Source organism: Oncorhynchus clarkii, chromosome 5 (assembly GCF_045791955.1).
Source record: "Oncorhynchus clarkii lewisi isolate Uvic-CL-2024 chromosome 5, UVic_Ocla_1.0, whole genome shotgun sequence".
Lineage (NCBI taxonomy): Eukaryota > Metazoa > Chordata > Actinopteri > Salmoniformes > Salmonidae > Oncorhynchus > Oncorhynchus clarkii.
The window spans coordinates 53,462,240-53,482,579 of NC_092151.1; the positions used below are offsets into that span (position 1 = coordinate 53,462,240).

At 45.3% G+C, this 20,340-nt stretch overlaps 1 protein-coding gene across 1 annotated transcript in view; it reads left to right on the forward strand.

Moving 5' to 3' along the window:
* The first annotated feature begins 1,801 nt into the window (after window positions 1–1,801).
* Window positions 1,802–20,340, forward strand: part of LOC139409710 (obscurin, cytoskeletal calmodulin and titin-interacting RhoGEF a) — a 95,296-nt gene continuing 76,757 nt past the window's right edge. The window contains exons 1-21 of the mRNA XM_071155110.1: window positions 1,802–2,045; window positions 3,177–3,293; window positions 3,398–3,682; window positions 3,998–4,159; window positions 5,296–5,400; window positions 5,536–5,802; window positions 7,286–7,555; window positions 7,746–8,006; window positions 12,551–12,814; window positions 13,129–13,395; window positions 13,517–13,786; window positions 14,027–14,296; window positions 14,570–14,836; window positions 14,981–15,253; window positions 15,414–15,677; window positions 15,926–16,192; window positions 16,417–16,683; window positions 16,845–17,114; window positions 17,268–17,537; window positions 17,881–18,156; window positions 18,326–18,592. Coding sequence (XP_071011211.1) covers window positions 3,257–3,293; window positions 3,398–3,682; window positions 3,998–4,159; window positions 5,296–5,400; window positions 5,536–5,802; window positions 7,286–7,555; window positions 7,746–8,006; window positions 12,551–12,814; window positions 13,129–13,395; window positions 13,517–13,786; window positions 14,027–14,296; window positions 14,570–14,836; window positions 14,981–15,253; window positions 15,414–15,677; window positions 15,926–16,192; window positions 16,417–16,683; window positions 16,845–17,114; window positions 17,268–17,537; window positions 17,881–18,156; window positions 18,326–18,592 — 4,879 coding nt within the window. The 5' untranslated portion in view covers window positions 1,802–2,045; window positions 3,177–3,256. The remainder of the gene's footprint in view (window positions 2,046–3,176; window positions 3,294–3,397; window positions 3,683–3,997; window positions 4,160–5,295; window positions 5,401–5,535; window positions 5,803–7,285; window positions 7,556–7,745; window positions 8,007–12,550; window positions 12,815–13,128; window positions 13,396–13,516; window positions 13,787–14,026; window positions 14,297–14,569; window positions 14,837–14,980; window positions 15,254–15,413; window positions 15,678–15,925; window positions 16,193–16,416; window positions 16,684–16,844; window positions 17,115–17,267; window positions 17,538–17,880; window positions 18,157–18,325; window positions 18,593–20,340) is intronic.

Consider the following 20,340-nt stretch of genomic DNA (forward strand, 5'->3'; position numbering starts at 1 on the left):
GTACTCTTCCCCAGATCTGTGCCTCGACACGATCCTGTCTCGGAACTCTACAGACAATTCCTTCGACCTCATGGCTTGGTTTTTGCACCGTCAACTGTGGGACCCTATATAGACAGGTGTCTGCCTTTCCAAATCATGTCAAATCAATTGAATTTACAATAGGTGGACTCCAATGAAGTTGTAGAAACATCTCAAGGATGATCAATGGGAACAGGATGCACCTGAGCTCAATTTTGAGTCTCATAGCAAAAGGTCTGGATACTTATGTAAATAAGGTTTCTACATTTTTCATTTTTAATACATTTGCAAAAATGTCTAAACCTGTTTTCACTTTGTCATTATGGGGTATTGTGTGTAGATTGCTGAGGAAAGGTTTAATGTAATCAATTTAAGAATAAGGCTGTAACGTAACAACATTTGGAAAAAGTCAAGGGGTCTGAATACTTTCTGAAGGCACTGTATATTTAAAACGACACACATAGCCTACCTACTGTATATGTACATAGAAACAAAATATCTAGGTCAAATAGGGGAGAGGCGTTGTACCGTGAGGTGTTGCTTTATCTGTTTTTTCAAACCAGGTTTACTGTTCAACTGAGCAATCTGAGATGGGAGTTCCATGCAACCATGGCTCTATACTGTATAATTGTAGCGGTGCGTAATAGGCGGCAGAGAAGTCAGGCGCAGGAGAGCAGAACTGGGTAGTAACCGGAGATTTATTAAGCAAAACCAATGGCATCCAGAACAACAAGACAAATGGGCACAAAAATAACCCGCCGTGCACTCATGGGGAACGTTCACAAGCACTACAATAAACAATCCCACACAAAGACATGGGGGGAACAGAGGGTTAAGTACACAACAAGTAAATGAGGGAATTGAAACCAGGTGTGTGGAAAAACAAGACAAAACAAATGGAAAATGAAAAGTGGATCGACTATGGCTAGAAGACCGACGACGCCGACCACCGAGCGTCGCCCGAACAAGGAGAGGACCCGACTTCGGTGGAAGTCGTGACAATAATACTGTATGTTTTAATGAATTTGTTCTGGTTTAGGAGACTGTGAAAAGACCCCTGATGGCATGTCTGGTGGGATAAGTGCGTGTGTCAGAGCTGTGTGTAAGTTGACTATGCACACAATGTTTCTCTTCTCTATAAAAAGAAGAAGTAATGTAATCAGTCTCCCCTCAACTTTTAGCCAAGAGAGACTGGCATACATGGTATTGAATTTAGCCCTCTGATTACAATGAAGAGCAAGATGTGCCGCTCTGTTCTGGGCCAGCTGCAGTTTTTCTACGTCCTTCTTTGTAGCACCTGGCCATATGACTAGGTAATAATCAAGATAAGATAAAACTAGAACCTGCCGGACTTGCTTTGTGGAGTTTGGTGTCTAAAAAAGAAAATAATCTCTTGATCATGGACAGACCTAGCTTTTCAACCGTTGAATCAATATGTTTCGACCATGACCGTTTACAATCCAAGGAATTTGCAGGAACAGGCACAAAACAAATTTGTTGGTCAGAGGAGAGCTTCCCATCCAATATGACATAAGCACAAATGTGAAAACCATCATAGCATGTTTATTATATAATTGTCTGGTGATTTATGAACTTGCGTGGATATATCCACACTACTGATGCCGGGCAAGGCTTGCCTCACTGCAGTAAAGCCAAAGCTATCTTAGCGTGTGTAATGACACTGGTCTATTTTGGAGGAGAGGCTGACAGGAGAGATATGTCAGCTGTTCAGCATTAGGCTTTACCAAAGTAGACAAAAAAGAGAAAGGGCCACTGGCTGACCATCCGCTCTGGAGACCGTGTGGTAGGCTAGCCCTCCAACCTGGGCATTCTCTCTCCTCGCCAAACCTTTGTTGTTAATCTTGAGGGATTTGGGGTGAAAGAAGACAAGGGTCGGACATACCCTTCATGACAGGCGGACAGTTTTGGCAGCTTTTTTGTCCAGCTGAAAGTGGTATTTTTGTAAGGATACTGAGAGGGCATGTGAGGAAAGAGATTTTCCCAGAATACAGCTGAGCAGGCTTAAGGTGGGTACAACCACAGTAGGTGGTCAGAGTTCTATTTCTGATACTGTATGTTATTGTATCAAAAGAAATCACTGCCATTGACCATTTTCTGGCGCTTATTTATATGCGTCAGGAAATTGATAATGATTGGGGACCATAATGCTCGTTGGTCTGAGAATTATAATATTACAGGCAGGTGTTCACGTGAACATTTAGTATAACTTCGAAGCTGCTTGGCGTTGTATCTATCTGCTGTTCTGCTCTATGTTCCTGCAGTGACAAGTTGTGAGCATGTCATCCATCAATTAGTAATGTAGACTGAATATCGTACTACGTGCTCACCCTAGCCAGTTGCCCATTTGGCCAATGTTAATGTGATCCAGTTGTTTAGATTTTTAACTTCCATGGAAATGGATACATGGAAAATGACACAGTCCCGAGTGGGAGATGCATGATGGTTAATCATATACTCTCTCCACAGCTGTTTGGATATATAAATATGTGAAGTGACTTTGGCTGACCTCCTTTGTCGATAACCTTATTGGGTTTCGTGGCATTAGCTCTGTGAGACAATGTTGTCTGAGATTGAGAACGTGTTTGCATTTCTGTATTGCGCACACGGCACCACGTGAGTAAAACCGATGTGACGTGGCAAGTCATTTGATGAGGTCTTGTCCTTGGATGGCCCTCCGCCATTATCAAGCTTCATGCCCCTCCGAGGGGGTGGAGTCTTAATAACCTTTCAACTCATCGATTGGTTATGTTTTTGTATTCTATGTCAGTCAGTCATACTGATTGACACCTTTCGTTTGTTTAACCCATTTTGAGGTTAGTGGAGTTTCCTAACATACATACTATACATGTAGACTGCTGGAGGGGGCAGCACAGCTGACGCTAAATTAGTGATGCTGAGCTCAGCCATGTCAGGTGACAGAGATGACTTGTCATCTTCATGATGTCGGGTGCCAGCCAGCCATGCCACATCACAGTATAGCCATATTAAAGTGTCGCTCTCAAGTCCACGTTGGTCCTTCATTTTGAAAAATGTCTGCGAGAGTGAGAGAGTGGAGGGGTTATTTACAAGTCAATAGGAAGGTTTCCTTGACTTATAGCATGTTTTTTTTTTTTATGTATCAAACTGTGCCGTTTTAGCCCCAGGGACAACCTAGATACGGACAAGGGGAAAGCCAACCACTATCAGAAGTGGTTGATGCCACCCCTCCTGACGAACCATGGGAGACAAGTCTGGGAGCAAAGTAGCTGCTGCAAGTAAGGCCACATTCTATGCTGTTACTTTTCTTTTGACTTTGTTTTTCCGCTCTAATTTATTCAATATTCAATGACCCCCCCCCCCCCCCTCCCCACTTGTACAGAGAACCAGATCCATCTCCGGGTAGTGAAGGGGCTGGAGGATGTGGATGTGCGTGAGAGGGAGGGCTGCACGTTCGAGGTGACCCTCAACCTGTCCTACATAGCGGGCACGTGGACCAAGGACGGGGTCAGGCTACAAGCCAAGCCCACCTGTCACATCGCTGCCCATAAGAATAAACACACTCTCACCTTCACCCGGGTCACCGTGGGAGACACTGGCCTGTTCTCCTTCCAGACTGACGGGAGCCAAAACTGGATCCAAACCTCAGGCCAACTCACTGTCATAGGTAACAGCATGACAGAACACAACAGTGGAGAGGAATAATGCAACGGGGACAATTGTATGACCCTCCCTCAGTCTAACGTTCTTGTAATAGCTGGAAGTCTTATTGCCTGTCTGTTTCTATGTTAGCCGGGATATTTTCTCACTGACTTATCATCCAGACTTAATGGCTTGGCGAAAAATACATGTAAAATCACAGATAAATCCCAGTACAGACCACAATACTTCTTAGCACATAATTTGATGGAATCGCATACTGGATCTCTAGGTAATGTCGGGCCTATCTGTCTGTGTTTGTCTCCCTGTGGTTGTCTGCCAGCCAGAGACATACAGATTGTGAAGGAGTTGGAAGACGAGGAAGTGACTGAGAGGCAGAGCGTGACCTTCCTGTGCGAGGTCAACTGTGAGGACGTGGACGGGCGTTGGTACAGCGACAACACCAGGATCAAACACGGAGACAACGTCAAGATCAGGCACGAGGGTGAGCATGGGCCACAACTGAGCCACAATGTGTTTATAGCTCCGTATACTACCGATGATATGTATTAACCCTAGATGACTGACAGGAGGCGCTGTTTAACTGCAGAGGAAGTTTTACCTTACTAAAAGTTGACAATGAACACTTTTTAAAATTGTATAGTAACAGCTTTAACAGGTGTATTATTTCTGTCTGCCTTGGGCATTTCATCACTTTACCTGAAGCAATCAAAGATGACTTCATAGTGGCTTATAAGTATGCTATAACACACCATAACAAAGATTATGATGTAGTAATCATGATGTGCTGCTCATTGACAAAAACAATACATTAGAATCATCACACTGATGGTCGTTATAATACTGTATGATCCTTGAGGAAGAAGTGACCAGCGCTATGTTGCTGTACATTATAAGTGGTTATAAACTGGGTGGTTTGAGCCCTGATTGCTGATTGGCTGAAAGCCGTAGCGTATCAGACCGTATACCACGGGTATGTCAAAACGTTTATTTTTACTCTTCTAATTATGTTGGTAACCAGTTTATAATAGCAATAAGGTTCCTCTGGGGTTTGTGGTATATGACCAATATACCACGGCTAAGGGCAGTATCCAGGCACACCGCGTTGCATCATGCGTAAGAACAGCCCCTAGCTGTGGTATATTGGCCATATACCAGACCCCCTCGGGCCTTATTGCTTAATTCTAATTATACCCATGATGCACTAGGAGTATTGGTACACGGAATTATGAGTCTATACAAGTCTTTATGTGAGTGTATAACTATGCTTATAGGGCATTATTACTCTATCGTAGTGCATTATGAGTACATGTATAATGCATTACGCATATGTTCTTCCTAGAAAGTGTTACCATATTTTTTTACTGTCCCCATTAATGTATCTGTCCCCATTACAACAAACACATACTTAAATACATGCAATTTTGCCCTTGAAACATTTGATTGAAGTACTGTAGGATTCCATTCATTCCTATGGAGGACAGCTCCAACTGGGGAGTGCCAATATGGCAGCCGGTGGCTTCAAAGCCTCTCATTGGCCATTAAATAGCATCAGCAATCCAGGGGTTATACACACAATTGAAAACTACTAATGAAACACCTATTTCTATCTGAATGCAGGTAAAACTCACACCATGTGCTTCAAGTCTGTAAGGCCAGCAAACGCTGGGGAGATCAAATTCACTGCAGACAGGGTCTCCTGCTATGCAACTCTCACGGTAAAAGGTGAACAACATCTATTTTTAGAATCAACGATCTCGATGTTTGTCAATGACAAAAAAAAACTGTAATCTGGCCTAAGTGGCCTCATCAGGTGAAGCGTCAATAAACAATGGTTCAGTGTTACCCCTATTTCCACAGAGCTGCCTGTGCAGATAGTGAAGCCTCTGAGAGTGAAGATTGCTATGTACAAACACAAAGGACTGCTGGAGTGCCAGGTGTCCAGGGCCAACGCCCTGGTCAGGTGGTTCAAGAACAGGAGTGAGATCCAACCCAGCAAGAAGCACCAGATTGTTAGCGACGATGTCTACAGGCAGCTGCACATTGATGACGTGGCCTCGTCAGACGAGGACACCTACACCTGTGATGCTGGCGATGACAAGACCTCCTGCCAACTACTAGTGGAGGGTGAGATGCTCAATGTAATTCCTTCTGACTTATTGTCTGGTCAGCTTAACATACTAGTTCCAATGTTAGGTATATTTTTATGCTAAATGTTCATAAGCAGTTTACAAGCAGACCTTCATATAAAGTGTTACACCCTCATACTTATCCGTAAGTCACCAAAACATATCATTCAACTAAACATGCTACATGGCTAAAAGTATGTGAACACCCCTTCATTAGTGGATTCGGCTATTTCAGCCACACCCGTTGCTGACAAGTGTATAAAATCGAGCAGACAGCCATGCAATCTCCATAGACAAACATTGGCAGTAGAATGGCCCGTACAGAAGAGCTCAGTGACTTTTAACGTGGCACCGCCATAGGATGCCACCTTTCCAACAAGTCAGTTAGTCAAATTTCTGCCCTTCTAGAGCTGCCCCGGTTAACTGTAGGTGCAGTTATTGTGAAGTGGAAACATCTAGGCTCAGCCGCGAAGTGGTAGGCCACACAAGCTCACAGAACGGGACCGATGAGTGCTGAAGCGCTTAGCACGTAAAAATCATCTGTCTTCGTTTGCAACACTCACTACCGAGTTCCAAACTGCCACTGGAAGCAACGTCTGCACAATAACTGTTCATTGGGAGCTTCATGAAATGGGTTTCCATGGCTGAGCAGCTGCATACAAGCCAAGGTCACCATGCACAATGCCAAGCATCGGCTGGAGTGGTGTAAAGCTCGCCGCCATTGGACTCTGGAGTAGTGGAAATGCATTCCCTGGAGTGATGAATCACGCTTCTCCATCTAGCAATCCGATGGACGAACCTGGGTTTGGCGGATGCCAGGAGAACGCTACCTGTCCGAATGCATAGTGCCAACTATAAAGTTTGGTGGAGGAGGAATAATGGTCTGGGTCTGCTTTTCATGGTTTGGGCTAGGCCCCTTATTTCCATTGAAGTGAAATCTTAACGGTACATTCTAGACAAGTCTGTGCTTCCAACTTTGTGGCAACAGTTTGGGGAAGTCCCTTTCCTGTTTCAGAATGACAATGCCCCTGTGCACAAAGCGAGGTCCATGCAGAAATGGTTTGTCGACATTGGGGTGAAAGAACTTGACTGGCATGCACAGAGCCCTGACCTCAACCCCATTAAGCACTTTTGGGATGAATTGGAATGCCGGCTGCGAAGCAGGCCTAATCTCCCAGCATCAATGCTCTTGTGGCTGAATGGAAGCAAGTCCCTGCAGCAATGTTCCAGCATCTAGTGGAAAGCCTTCCCAGAAGAGTGGAGGATGTTATAGCAGCAAAGGGGGGACCAACTCCATATTAATGCCCATGATTTTGGAATGAGATGTTTGACGAGTAGGTGTCCACACACTTTTGGCCATGTAGTGTATGTTCACACTGATAACCCAACTATCTACATTACTCACTTCCTGGGTGTACACTTTCCTTTGAAGTAGCTCTAAGTGATGATGCTGATCCAATGTGTGCTCCCTGTGCATGCAGAGCAGGCGATCAGCATAGTGCAGGGGCTGAGGTCTGTGGAGGTGACCGAGCCCAGGGAGGCCCTGTTCCAGGTGGAGACCAGCCTGAGGGCAGGGAGGCCCCCAAAGTGGACCCTGGACGGAGAGGTCCTGATGGACGGGCCTGAACTGAGCATAGACCAGCAGGGCACAGTGCACACCCTCTGCTTCATCAGCACGAACAGCTCTATGACCGGCCCTGTGCAGTTCAACGCCGGGAAGAGCCGCTCCACCGCACAGCTCACCGTGAAGGGTAAGGTTGATTGTCACCAAGTGGAAGTTGGAAAGATGCCCTGCTTACTGTTGACAATGACTCTCCAGGCCCTAGGATAGAGTACTGTATTGTGAGAGGTGTTTCCCGTTGGGTTCATACTTTGCTTTTTAATCCCTTAAACAGACTAAGATACAGTATTATGTCATTATCCATCCCTGTGCCTTTCCAGAACGCCCTCTGAAAGTGGTCCAGCCCATGCCAGACGTGGAGGCTAAAGAGAACAGCTCGGTCACACTGAGGTGTCAGTTTGCCCCCTCCCCCAGGGTGGTGCGCTGGTACAGGGGCCGCACTGCCCTGCAGACAACCAGCAAGTACAGCATGAGGACGGAGAAGAACCAGGCAGAGCTGACCATCCAGGGCCTCAAGGAGACCGACACTGGCCAGTACAGCTGCATGGCTGGAGGGTCAAAGAGCACAGCCAAGGTCGATGGTGAGGATGCTGTTAATCATACAGTATTAAAGAGAACAACAAATATTTTTCAGGGACAAAGCTTCAACGTTCAGATGGTTGATCATGGAAATCAGCTTCATGCTTGAGGAAGTGAAACTCTTTGTATAAAATGTAATCTACACTGCTTCGCCTATACTGTGCAGCTTCAGTGATAATGCCAGATAAGCTGGTGTTTGGAGGATACATTGGCATGGGTGTAGTTACGCCAGAGACGAAGTTGAGGGCCGGCAAACCGTGCCAATATATCCTCCAAACACCGGCTTTGAGGACATTATCAAATAAAATGTTATTTGTCACGTGCCGAATACAACAACCTTACAGTGAAATCTTGACTTACGAGCCCTTAACCAACAATGCTTTAAGAAGTTAAGAAAAATAAGTGTTAAGTAAAATGTTGTAAATAAGAAATAGAGTAACACAATTAAACAGCACCAATAAAATAACTATGCATAGATAATAAACAGAGAGCAGCTGCAGCATATTAGAGGGTCCTTTGATTAACTGTTCAGGGGTCGTATGGCTTGGGGGTAGAAGCTGTTAAACAGCCTTTTAGACCTAGACTTGGCGTTCCGGTACCACTTGCCGTGCAGTTTGCAGAGAGAGCAGTCTATGACTAGGGTGGCTGGAGTCTTTGACAATTTTATGGCCTTCCTCTGATACCGCCTGGTATAGAGGTCCTGGATGGCAGGAAGCTTGGCCCCAGTGATGTACTGGGCCGTACGCACAATCAATCAATCAAATGTATTAATAAAGCCCTTTTTTACATCAGCCGATGTCACAAAAGTGCTATCCAGAAACCCAGCCTAAAACCCCAAACAGCAAGCAATGCAGGTGTAGAAGCACGGTGGCTAGGAAAAATTCCCTAGAAAGGCAGGAACCTAGGAAGAAACCTAGAGAGGAACCAGGCTCTGTGGGGGGCCCAGTCCTCTTCTGGCTGTGCCGGGTGGAGATTATAACAGTACATGGCTAAAATGTTGAAACGTTCACAGATGACCAGCAGGGTCAAATAATAATAATCACAATGGTTGTAGAGGGTGCAACAGGTCAGCACCTCAGGAGTAAATGTCAGTTGGCCTTTCATAGCCAATTATTCAGAGTTGGAGACAGCAGGTGTGGTAGAGAGATAGCGTAGAAAACAGCAGGTCCGGGACAAGGTAGCACGTCCGGTGAACAGGTCAGGGTTTCATAGCCGCAGGCAGAACAGTTGAAACTGGAGCAGCAGCATGACCAGGTGGACTGGGGACAGCAAGGAGTCATCAGGCCAGGTAGTCCTGAGGCATGGTCCTAGGGCTCGGGTCCTCCGAGAGAAAGCGAGAGAGAGAGGAAAAAAGAGAGAAAGAGAATTAGAGGGAGCATATTTAAATTCACACAGGACACCAGAAAAGACAGGAGAAATACTCCAGATATAATAGACTGACCCCAGACCCCAACACATAATCCATTGCAGCATAAATATGGAGGCTGAGACAGGAGGGGTAGGGAGATACTGGCCACGATACCCCCTGGACAGGGTCAACCAGGCAGATATAACACCACCCACTTTGCCAAAGCACAGGCACCACACCACTAGTGGGATATCTTCAACCACCAACTTACTACCCTGAGACAAGGCCGAGAATAGTCCACGAAGATCTCCCCCATAGCACAAACCCGAGGGGGGCGCCAACACGGACAGGACCCACTGAACAGATGAGTCTTCAATAAAGACTTAAAGGTCGAGACCGAGTCTGCGTCTCTCACATGGTTAGGCAGACCATTCCATAAAAATGGAGCTCTATAAGAGAAAGCCCTACCTCCAGCTGTTTGCTTAGAAATTCTAGAGACAATAAGGAGACCTGCATCTTGTGACCATAGCGTACGTGTAGGTATGTATGGCAGGACCAAATCGTAAAGATAGGTAGGCGCTATCCCATGTAAATGCTTTGTAGGTTAGCTGTAAAACCTTGAAATCAGCCCTAGCCTTAACAGGAAGCCAGCGTAGAGAGGCTAGCACTGGAGTAATATGATCACATTTTTTGGTTCTAGTCAAGATTCTGGCAGCCGTGTTTAGCACTAACTGAAGTTTATTCACTGCTTTATCCAGGTAGGAGGAACGTAGAGCATTCCAATAGTCTAATCTAGAAGTGTCAAATGCACGGATACATTTTCCTGCATCATTTTTGGACAAAAAGTTTCAGATTTTTTCAATGTTACGTAGATTGTTAACAGCTGTCCTTGAAACAGTCAAAAGAGAGTCCAGAGTAACGCTGAGGTCCTACAGTTTTATTTGAGACGACTGTACAACCATCAAGATTAATTGTCAGATCCAACAAAAGATCACTTTGTTTCTTGGGACCTAGAACTGGCATCTCTGTTTTGTCTGAGTTTAAAAGTAAAACTACCCTCTGTAGTGCCTTGCGGTCGGAGGCCGAGCAGTTGCCATACCAGGCAGTGATACAACCAGTCAGGATGCTCTCAATGGTGCACCTGTAGAATCTTTAGAGGATTTGAGGACCCATGCTGAATCTCCTGATGGGGAATTGGTTTTGTTGTGCCCTTTTCACAACTGTCTTAGTGTGTTTGGGACATGTTAGTTTGTTGGTGATGTGGGCACCAAGGAACTTGAAGCTCTCAACCTGCTCTCAACCTGCTCCATTATAGCCTTGTCGATGAGAATAGGGGTGTGCTCAGTCCTCCTTTTCCTGTAGTTCACAATCATCTCCTTTGTTTTGATCACGTTGAGGGAGAGGTTGTTGTCCTGGCACCACACGGCCAGGTCTCTGACCTCCTCAATATAGGCTGTCTCATCGTTGTCAGTGACACTGTTGTGTCATCTGCAAACTTAATGATGGTGTTGGAGTTGTGCCTGACCATGCAGGCACAACTGAGAAGCAGTGCCTTAGACCGCTGCGCCACTCGGGAGGTAATGGTAGGTAACGACACATCTGCCATGCTGATCCTCAAAACGGGGGCCCCTCAGGGGTGTGTACTCAGTCCAATACTGTACTCCCTTGGACTGAGTACACACCCCTGAGGGGCCCCCGTTTTGAGGATCAGCATGGCAGATGTGTCGTTACCTACCATTACCTCCCGAGTGGCGCAGCGGTCTAAGGCACTGCTTCTCAGTGCAAGAGGCGTCACTACAGTCCCTGGTTCAAATCCAGGCTGAATCGCATCTGGCTGTAGGGCGTCCCATAGGGCGGCGCACATTTGGACCAGCATCGTCTGGGTTTGGACGGTGTAGGCCGTCATTGTAAATAAGAATTTGTTCTTAACTACCTTGTCTAATTAAATAAATGTAAAATAAAAATAAATACTACCTGGCGGTGGCCCATCAGGAAGTTCAGGATCCAGTTGCAGAGGGAGGTTTTTATTCCCAGTGTCCTTAGCTTTGAGGACACTATGGTGTTGAACGCTGAGATGTAGTCAGTGAATTGCATTCTCACATAGGTGTTCCTTTTTTACAACGGGTTACCAACATATGCAAATAATGATTTACATATTTTCATTAAAAACTTTACTTCAATTAATTTATTCATACTATTTCCTCCTTCCACAAGATATTGTCACGACACAAATCTTTGGTTGCTACCCAAGCCGGCTGGTCGTTCATTCTATTCGTTCGGTTGCCAGAGACGCGACCCAGTCATTAAGTATTTTTGTTCTGTATCTATGGATGCGACCCAGTCGTTCGGTCTAAATGTTCTATTGCCATACTGGCTGGCAACGTTCTTATCCCTTGCTTGCTAGCTAGCCAACTACGGCTAAATTACAGTCACATCAAACAGTGCAGACTGAATAACAACAAAGTAGCTGCATTTTCATTTGGTTAAGCTGTTTTCTAGTGACATTTATTTGGATAGATCCAATACAATGAGCTAATGATGTGTGATTTCACCTGGCATAAATAATGTGCTCTCTTGCCTGGTTTTGTTGTTCAAAGGAGCTAGCCAACAACACAGCTACAACAATCACTTCAAACTGAAGCTGGAAATACTGCAAATTAGCTGCTCTTTCTTTCGTTTGACCTGTTTTCTATTGATATTTCTTTGTATGTATCCATAGAAATGATGCTGATTCATGATTTCGACTGGCTGAGAAAAGCTGCCTGCCTGTCTGTCTCATTCCGACTCGAGATTCGTTCATTACTATGCGACAACTGGAGATCGAATTTGAATAATAAGACAATGTTGCAAATGTCGGAGAGACAGACAGTAAGGTTTAAACTATTCTCTGCTGTTGAAAACCAACATGTTAGTCTAAAAGAAATGTGAGATAATGTCTAGATGCTTTTTATAGTGGAGATCAAGTTTATAAATTGCCTGGCTGGGCTGATGAGACAGTGGATTGCGCAGTCAGATGGAATAGAGTAAATAGGCATTTAAACATCAGAGATTTAGCCGGTGGTAACTTGTGGAAAAGACTCCAGCTGAAATGCGGTTATAACTAATCAGCATTCAGGATTAGACCCACCCCTTGTATAAAAGTTAGATATTAATGACAAGAAACCCCTTACACCATGGAACTATATATACTTTTTTCAGTGCAAAGGCTGAAGATCGTAAGGCACCTGGAGCACGTGAAGGTGGAAGAGGACAGCAACGCCACATTCACATGTGAACTCAACTACGTGGTAGCCAATGTGCAGTGGCTTCTGAACGACAACCACCTCAACGCCAACATTGTTACCAGGATTCAGAACATGGGCACCATTCACAGCCTCACCATCAAAAATCTCCGCCCACAGGAGAGCAGGGTGACCTTCAAGGCTGGCCTTCTCACAGAGTCCACCTCCCTCAAGGTCAAAGGTATGCCTTGTACAGTTGTCACTTTTCACTTGTGAGCTGCCACTGCAAGAGTAATTGAGAAACTAATGTAATTCTAGTGGTTGTATGTTCCTAGTCAGTACAGAGTTTGTTTCTCCCCAATCTGGAGATCTAATTGGAAAATGAAGCAAACATAGTAGACTTGGTATTTCTGAGATCTGAAGATGATTGAAATGATCTCCTTAAGTAACTCTGAATGAGCAAGATATCTATCAGCTACTGATGCATGGAAGAACTTAAGAGATTTGGATTAGATCAGTAGCTAATGTGTTCGTACTGTTTTTTGTCTCCTCCAGAAAAACCAGCAGTGTTCCTCAGGTCTCTAGAAGACATGTCAGGGGAGGAGGAGGGGAAGGTGTGTCTGCAGTGTGAGACCTCTAAGGAAATGGCCACCCCCATCTGGAGGAAGGATGGTACGGTCCTGTACAGCAGTGACAAATATGAGCTGCTCATGTTTGGGAAGTCCTTAACGCTCATCATCCATAGTCTGAGTAAGGATGATGCAGGCGTATACAGCTGTGACTTGGGCACCAGCCAGACCAAGGCCAAGGTCACTGTACATGGTATGTATGGTCCAGATCATCAGTGAGGTCTGGTTCAGAAATTATTAGACCAGAAATCCATCTGATCCATCTGATCGTCAATCAATTGTCCATCTCATCACACTGAAATCTCCCTCCACAGACATTCACATCACCATCGCCCAGCGTATGAAGACTGTCTCTGTTCTGGAGGGCGAGAGCTGCAGTTTCGAGTGCATCCTCTCTCACGATGTCATCGACGAGCCCTCCTGGACCCTGAACGGTCAACTTGTGATCAGCAACAGCCGCATCCAGATCGTAAACAAGGGTCGCAAATACAAGATGACCATCAGAGACGCAACTGTGACTGAAGCCGGGGACGTAATCTTCTTCATCAAAGACCTCAGCTGCAGGACCATGCTGTTTGTCAAAGGTGAGTGTCTGAAATGTCTACTAAGCTGGGTGTCATCATGGCCAGTCATGACCTAATCTCTCGAAAAGCAAAAAGAGTATTGCACTCAAGTAATATGAATTACTCTATAATGTGTGTTTGTTTCTAAAGAGAACCTATAGCGACACATGTCTGTGTCTCTGATGTGCCTCCCATGTGCCTGCTGTAAACATATCTGTCCCTAGAGGAAATCTGATGTAATATGTAACCCTACTCCTATAGAGAAGCCAGTGCATGTGTTCAGGGACATGATGAGCGTTAAAGCCACCCCAGGGGAGAACGCTGAGCTGAGCTGTGAGATCACCAAGCCTGAGGCCTTCATCCGCTGGCTGAAGAATGGTCATCAGATCAGGCACAGCCCCCCCAAGTACGAGATCAGTGTGGAGGACCACCTGGTACGGCTGGTTATCACGAACACCTGCATCAGAGACTCTGGGGAGTACTGCTGTGAGGCTGACGGCATTGCCACCCGGGCCAAGCTGGAGGTCAGAGGCAAGTACTGGGTGGTACTACAGTATTTCTGTAACAGTATAGTGCTGTTTAGCAAAGTTGTGGATTTGTGTCACATGCACATTAGATTAATTGTGACGAGACTTTGACTCGAAGCCTCAAGACTCAGACTTTAACTTGAGACTGATGACTTGAACGACTTCTTTAAAAATGGTCTGGACAGTTTTTGCACTGCTTTTGTACCATGTTGTCGCTCCACACACCTGCTCGGGTGTAGCACACAGGAAGTGCATTTAACCCCTCCCACCCCTGCAGAGCTGCAGCACACATTTGCTCGGGAGCTGCGGGACACACGGGCCGAGGAGAAGAGCAAGGTGATGCTGGAGTGCGAGACGAGACTGCCGGCCAAGCGGGTGACCTGGCTGAAGGGCATGGCAGAGCTCCGGGCGGGCAGGAAGTATGTGATGAAGCAGAAGGGAGTGGTCCTCTATCTCACCATCAGCTGCCTGGAGAAGGTTGACACCGACGTGTACACCTGCGATGTTGGCACCATGCAGAGCCGGGCGCTACTGACCGTGCATGGTAAGACCATAGAAATAGAATGAATAGCTCTTTCCCATTCAAGTCAGCATTCAGTGATAGGTGGAATGGCAGGCATTTTGAGTATACCCATTCTATGCAGCTTGCGCGTTTCATGTTAAATCCCTGTGTGTGGGATCTCTGCAGGTCAGAAGGTGTTGATCATGGACGAGCTGGAGGATGTTGAGTGTCTGGAGAATGACACGGTGATGTTCAGGTGTCGTATCTGTCCCAGCGATTATGTTGGGGTCAAGTGGTACCTGGATGAGACCTTACTGTACACCAATGAGCTGAATGAGATCCAAGTGATCCCGGGGGGCTACCACAGCCTCACGTTCAAACAACTGGCTCGTAGAGACTCGGGCACCATCTCCTTTGAGGCAGGCGACAAGAGGTCCTACGCCTCGCTGCTTGTTAGAGGTAACGTCAGCGTAAAGTTGTTCTGTTTAATGAACATCTATTAACACACTGTACTATTACAACAACTATTCACAACATGTAAATGATGTGTCTATCATTTTTGTCCAGAGCGTATGTATTTGACATGTTGTCTATGTAATCTACCCTTCCCGTGGTAAAGAGAGACGTCCCACCATCACCAAAGCATTGGAGGACTGTGAGGCCATTGAGGGAGGCGGTTTGGTGCTGGTGTGTATCACCTCTAAGCCATGCCACATCCTGTGGTACAAAGATGGCTGCCTGATGTGGATTTCCTCGAGGTACCACGTCAGTCGCTCAGGTAACGAGGCCAGGCTGACCATCAGGGAGGTCAGTAACAGCGATGCTGGGGTGTACGAGTGCAGCGCTGGGTCGGTCAGCACCAAGGCTGTCGTCACTGTAAAAGGTGAGAACAGGACCTTTTTTCCTTCATTTTATCATGTTGTTGTCCTGCTTACTGTGCATTTGGCATCACATGTAAAGTAGTAAGGTATGGGATAGTGGTCATAGACAAATATGATAACAATTATTTCAGAAGACAAAACAGGATTACTTCTTTACCTGTTTGCTTTACAGCGCCCCCTAGAATATTCTTGTCACAGTACAATGTACAGTATTACTCATTGGGAGATGCTGTCCTTCTTTCTATTCCAGCCATTCCAGCTGAGTTCACCCAGCCGCTGCAGAGCATGGAGGTAAAGGAGGGGGAGGATGTGACCCTTTCCTGTGAGTTCTCCCTGCCGGGGGTTGCGTTCCACTGGAGGAGGGGCTTGGAGACCCTCAGAGCTGGAGAGAGGTACCTGATGAAGCAGAAGAGGTCCTTCATCTCTTTGACCATCACTGGCCCGAAGCCTCAGGACTCAGGAGATTACACCTGTCAGTGCCGAGACCACAGAACCACAGCCAGCCTCACAGTCCACGGTAAAAGCCATCCTTGCTTTTCATTTCAATTTCCAGGATGCATCATATGGAGTAAAAAAAAAATGAATTCAATAACTTTGCAATGTTGCATTATCACACCCAACAAATTAAACCCAATCTATCTGAAGATTAATGGAACTATTTTTCATATACATTTTCCATTGTCATTCAGTCTTCATGCCTGTTGGTGGTTAATACTAAAATATGGCTATTTTACTCCCCAGCCATCCCCATCTCCTTCACACAACAGTTGAAAAATGTTCAGGCCGAGGAGGGCAACAGTTTAACGTTGCGCTGTGAGCTTTCTAAACCAGGAGTCCCTGTGGAGTGGAGGAAAGGGGAGGAGCTGTTAAAGAATGGAGTGAAGTTTCAGATAAGGAAGAGAGAGACCATATCGGAGGTTCAGATATGGAAAACTGTGCCTGAAGACAGTGGAGTCTACAGCTGTGAGTGTGCGGACCAAAAGACCACAGCCACCGTCAAAATCAGCGGTAGGAAGTTTCTCAGCCTTATTGTGTTTTTATGTAGAGCTAATCTTTCCTGAAGTTACATTTTATAAATGTACATTTCGGACATTTACACGAAGGCAATTTTTTTTTAAATAAAAAATGTTTGTACTATTCTCATATTTTCTTTCTTCCTGTTCTATCAGCCCTGCCTGTTACCTTCAAACAAAAGCTGAGGAACGTGCATGTTGAAGAGGGGAACAATTTGGTGTTACACTGTGAGCTCTCTAAACCAGGAGTCCCTGTAGAATGGATGAGGGGAGGAGAGGAGCTGCTGAACAACGGAGAGAGGTTTCAGATAAGACAGAGAGAGTTGGTGAATGAACTGAAGATAATAGATGCCAAACCTGAAGACAGCAATATCTACACCTGTGTTTGTGGCAATGTGGAAACCACAGCCGGTGTTACAGTCACAGGTAAGGGTTTGAGACAACTGAGAAAATATTTAAATTCACATTGAATTCATATCCAATGTGAACAAAATTGTATGCAGTGCATCAGCATGAAACCACAGTCCTTTAAGTGAATAGAAGGCATTCCATGTCTCTCATTGCCATGGTGTCTTCCAGCAATTCCCATCACTTTCAAGCAAAAGCTGAGGAACCTGCAGACTGAGGAAGGGAACACCATCTCGCTGCACTGTGAGCTGTCTAAAGCAGGGGTGCCAGTGGAGTGGAGATTGGGAGGAGAGAGGATACTGCAGAATGGAGACAAATACCAGATCAAGCAGACAGACTCAGCACTGGAACTCCTCATCAGGGAGGCTCTGCCAGAGGACAGTGGAGTCTACAGCTGTGTGTGTCGAGACAAGAAGACCAAGGCCACTGTCAAAGTCATTGGTATGGGGGGCTGGGAATGCTCTGTGCTCTAATGAAACAACTGTCACTGGTGTTAATGGCATATAAACTTGGTTAAACTAGAGTCGATGTCTGCGCCCCCTGCGTACATCTAATTAGCATAATAATAAAAAATCCCTGTAATAGTTTTTTGCATGGGTTATGTCTGAATCCTCCGCATCCGCCGACGTCGCATCCGCCAACTTAACCAGAGCCCTTAGCTATAGTGTAGGGTTCATTCAATGGCCTTCATCTTATCTACCGAAGGGAAAGGTTTCTCAAGGCTGTTCTAGCTTTCAGTACATTCAATGTTCACTCTATGATGAAATAGTTTTTTTTCCCCAAGCTGTACCTGCCACCTTCAAAGTGGGTCTGAAGAACCAGGAGGCCCCAGAGGAGGGCAGCATAACCCTGCACTGTGAGCTGTCTAAGGCTGGGGTCTCAGTGGAGTGGTGGAGTGGGGAGACAGAACTGTCCCAAGACCTGTCTGGAGGAAAGTACCAGATGAAACTGGAGGGGAAAACAGCCGAGATGACCATTACCAATGTCAAACCGGAGGACATAGGGAAGTACAGCTGTGTCACTGGAGCCCAGAAGACCACCGCTGAAGTTAAAGTGCAGGGTAAGAAACATTTGATATCAATGCTTTTCCTTCTAAATAAGCTAATTTACTTCTTTAGGTTAGAGGTGGAAGGGTTGAGTGACTCCCGCTTTGAGACCATAAAAATAGTTAGTTTCTATTTGTACTTCTTGCGCTCATACAATATGAACCAATGTTAATGTTTCCACAGCTCTCCCTGTAATGTTCACACAAGAGGTCCAGAACGTGGTGATCAAAGAGGGGGACAGTGGGGAGTTCTGGTGTGAGCTCTCCAAGCCTGGTGACCCAGTGGACTGGAGGAGGGGCAGAGTCCTCCTGAAGTCTGGAGACAAATATGAGATGAGGCAGGAGGGACGCATCACTAAACTGCTCATCCATAACGTGGAGGAGAGGGATGCTGGGAAATACACCTGTAAGAGTCGAGATGCCAAGTCAACTGCTGAACTGACCGTGACGGGTGAGTCAGACCAAACCTATGAATGCACTCCCAGACATTTTTCTTTTAATGTGTGGTCTGTGAACATGGCTCGATTTTTTATTAACCATGACTTCATTATGATGAAATACAAATTCCTGCGTGCATTTGTGGTACTGCACATCCAGGGGAATCTTCAGTCCAGTGTGATAAACAAGAGAGGTTAAATTACATACAGTTCTGTCGTGTCTTTGGCTGTGCCGGATTAAGTGATATGACATGCTATTCTATAAAATAATTTATCTGCAATTAATATCACCTGATTGAGCTAATCATGTAAATGTAATTAACTAGAGAGTCGGGCACCACAAAATAATATTTATAGAGCTGTTATCTTCCGAATAAACTCTTAAAGACCTAGTAATATTTTACATCAATAGCAGTCAATATCAATCGTCATCTTACTTCAGTCTCATCTGAAAGTTGTAAATTCTTGGTTATCTGCATGAACCCTGGCTAACAATTTGAATCAGTAATACAAAATTGGGTTTAATTATTTATTTACTAAATACCTAACTAATCACACAGAATTACACATACATATAATTAAATCATAACTTGATTACACATTACGTCATAAAGGAAAAAGTCCCTAGCGGGCGGAACAGATATGACAGCTTGTTACACAAAAGAAAAAGGGGCTGGGTTGAGTGAAGGAGCGGGAAGACTGAGGAACAAAGGGAAGAAGCTGGGCTATCGTGAATACAGTATCTTATGCATTCTAAATTACCGCCCATTTGGAAAAGGAAAATGCAATAAATATTTACTCTGAGCTGCGCTTCGGTAGGTTGGTGGAAGATGGAAGGCCGTGTTGCCAAACCAAGTCCTTTGTCCTTTGAAGAATGTCTCTGGTGGTCAATTGGATACGTTGTAGTAACGTCGTTGCGTGATAGACGGGATACTCTGTCTGTTTCTTCATTTGCAGCGGCTGTTGCTAACTCAATGGCTAGGAGGTATCACTTCTGTAGTGAATAAGAGTTCAAAGTTCATACCATTCGCAACCAAAGCTCACGCTGATGTTGGCTTTGTTCTGTAGTTATTATCTGAACCATTCTGACATAGGACCGTCGTCCTACATCCCCCGGAACAGGAAGTTCTATTGTCGTCAAGGGCTTATATAGGAAGGGAGAGGAGGGCGAATTTGAAAAGTTTTATAGCCCATGTCCCTTCACAGGGCGGGCCACTGATGGAGCAGCCCTATCTTATGAAATCCCACATCTCACATTTTAGAAGCTAAAATCACATTTCATCCCATCACAAATAATTTCATATTCAATTGAACAACAATTTCATGTGAATCCGATAACTCTGATGTGTAGACTTTCCACTGTAGAGTTTATGTCATCTTATCATTGATGAGAATGTCTCAGATGACAACCGAACTGACATCATATTCATTAAGTACCACCGCATATGTTCAATTGTTTGGATTACCAGAATATAGTTCATTTCCCCCCACCTACTGATGTTCCCAGAATATCTATGTTAACCAAGGGATTTTGCAAATGTAACCTCAGTAGGGTAGAGAGAGGAAAAAGGGTGGAAGAGGTATTTATGACTGTCATAAACCTACCCCCCAGGCCAACGTCATGACAGTTCTATATCTTCCTGTGTACCCATGATTTAAGTACTCAGCACTGAAAGAGCTTTGTCCCTTACTTGTAACTGTTTGGTTACCTGCTTATTGTCCTGTAAAGGGTTAACAGATCAGAGTCCTTGAATATGAACGT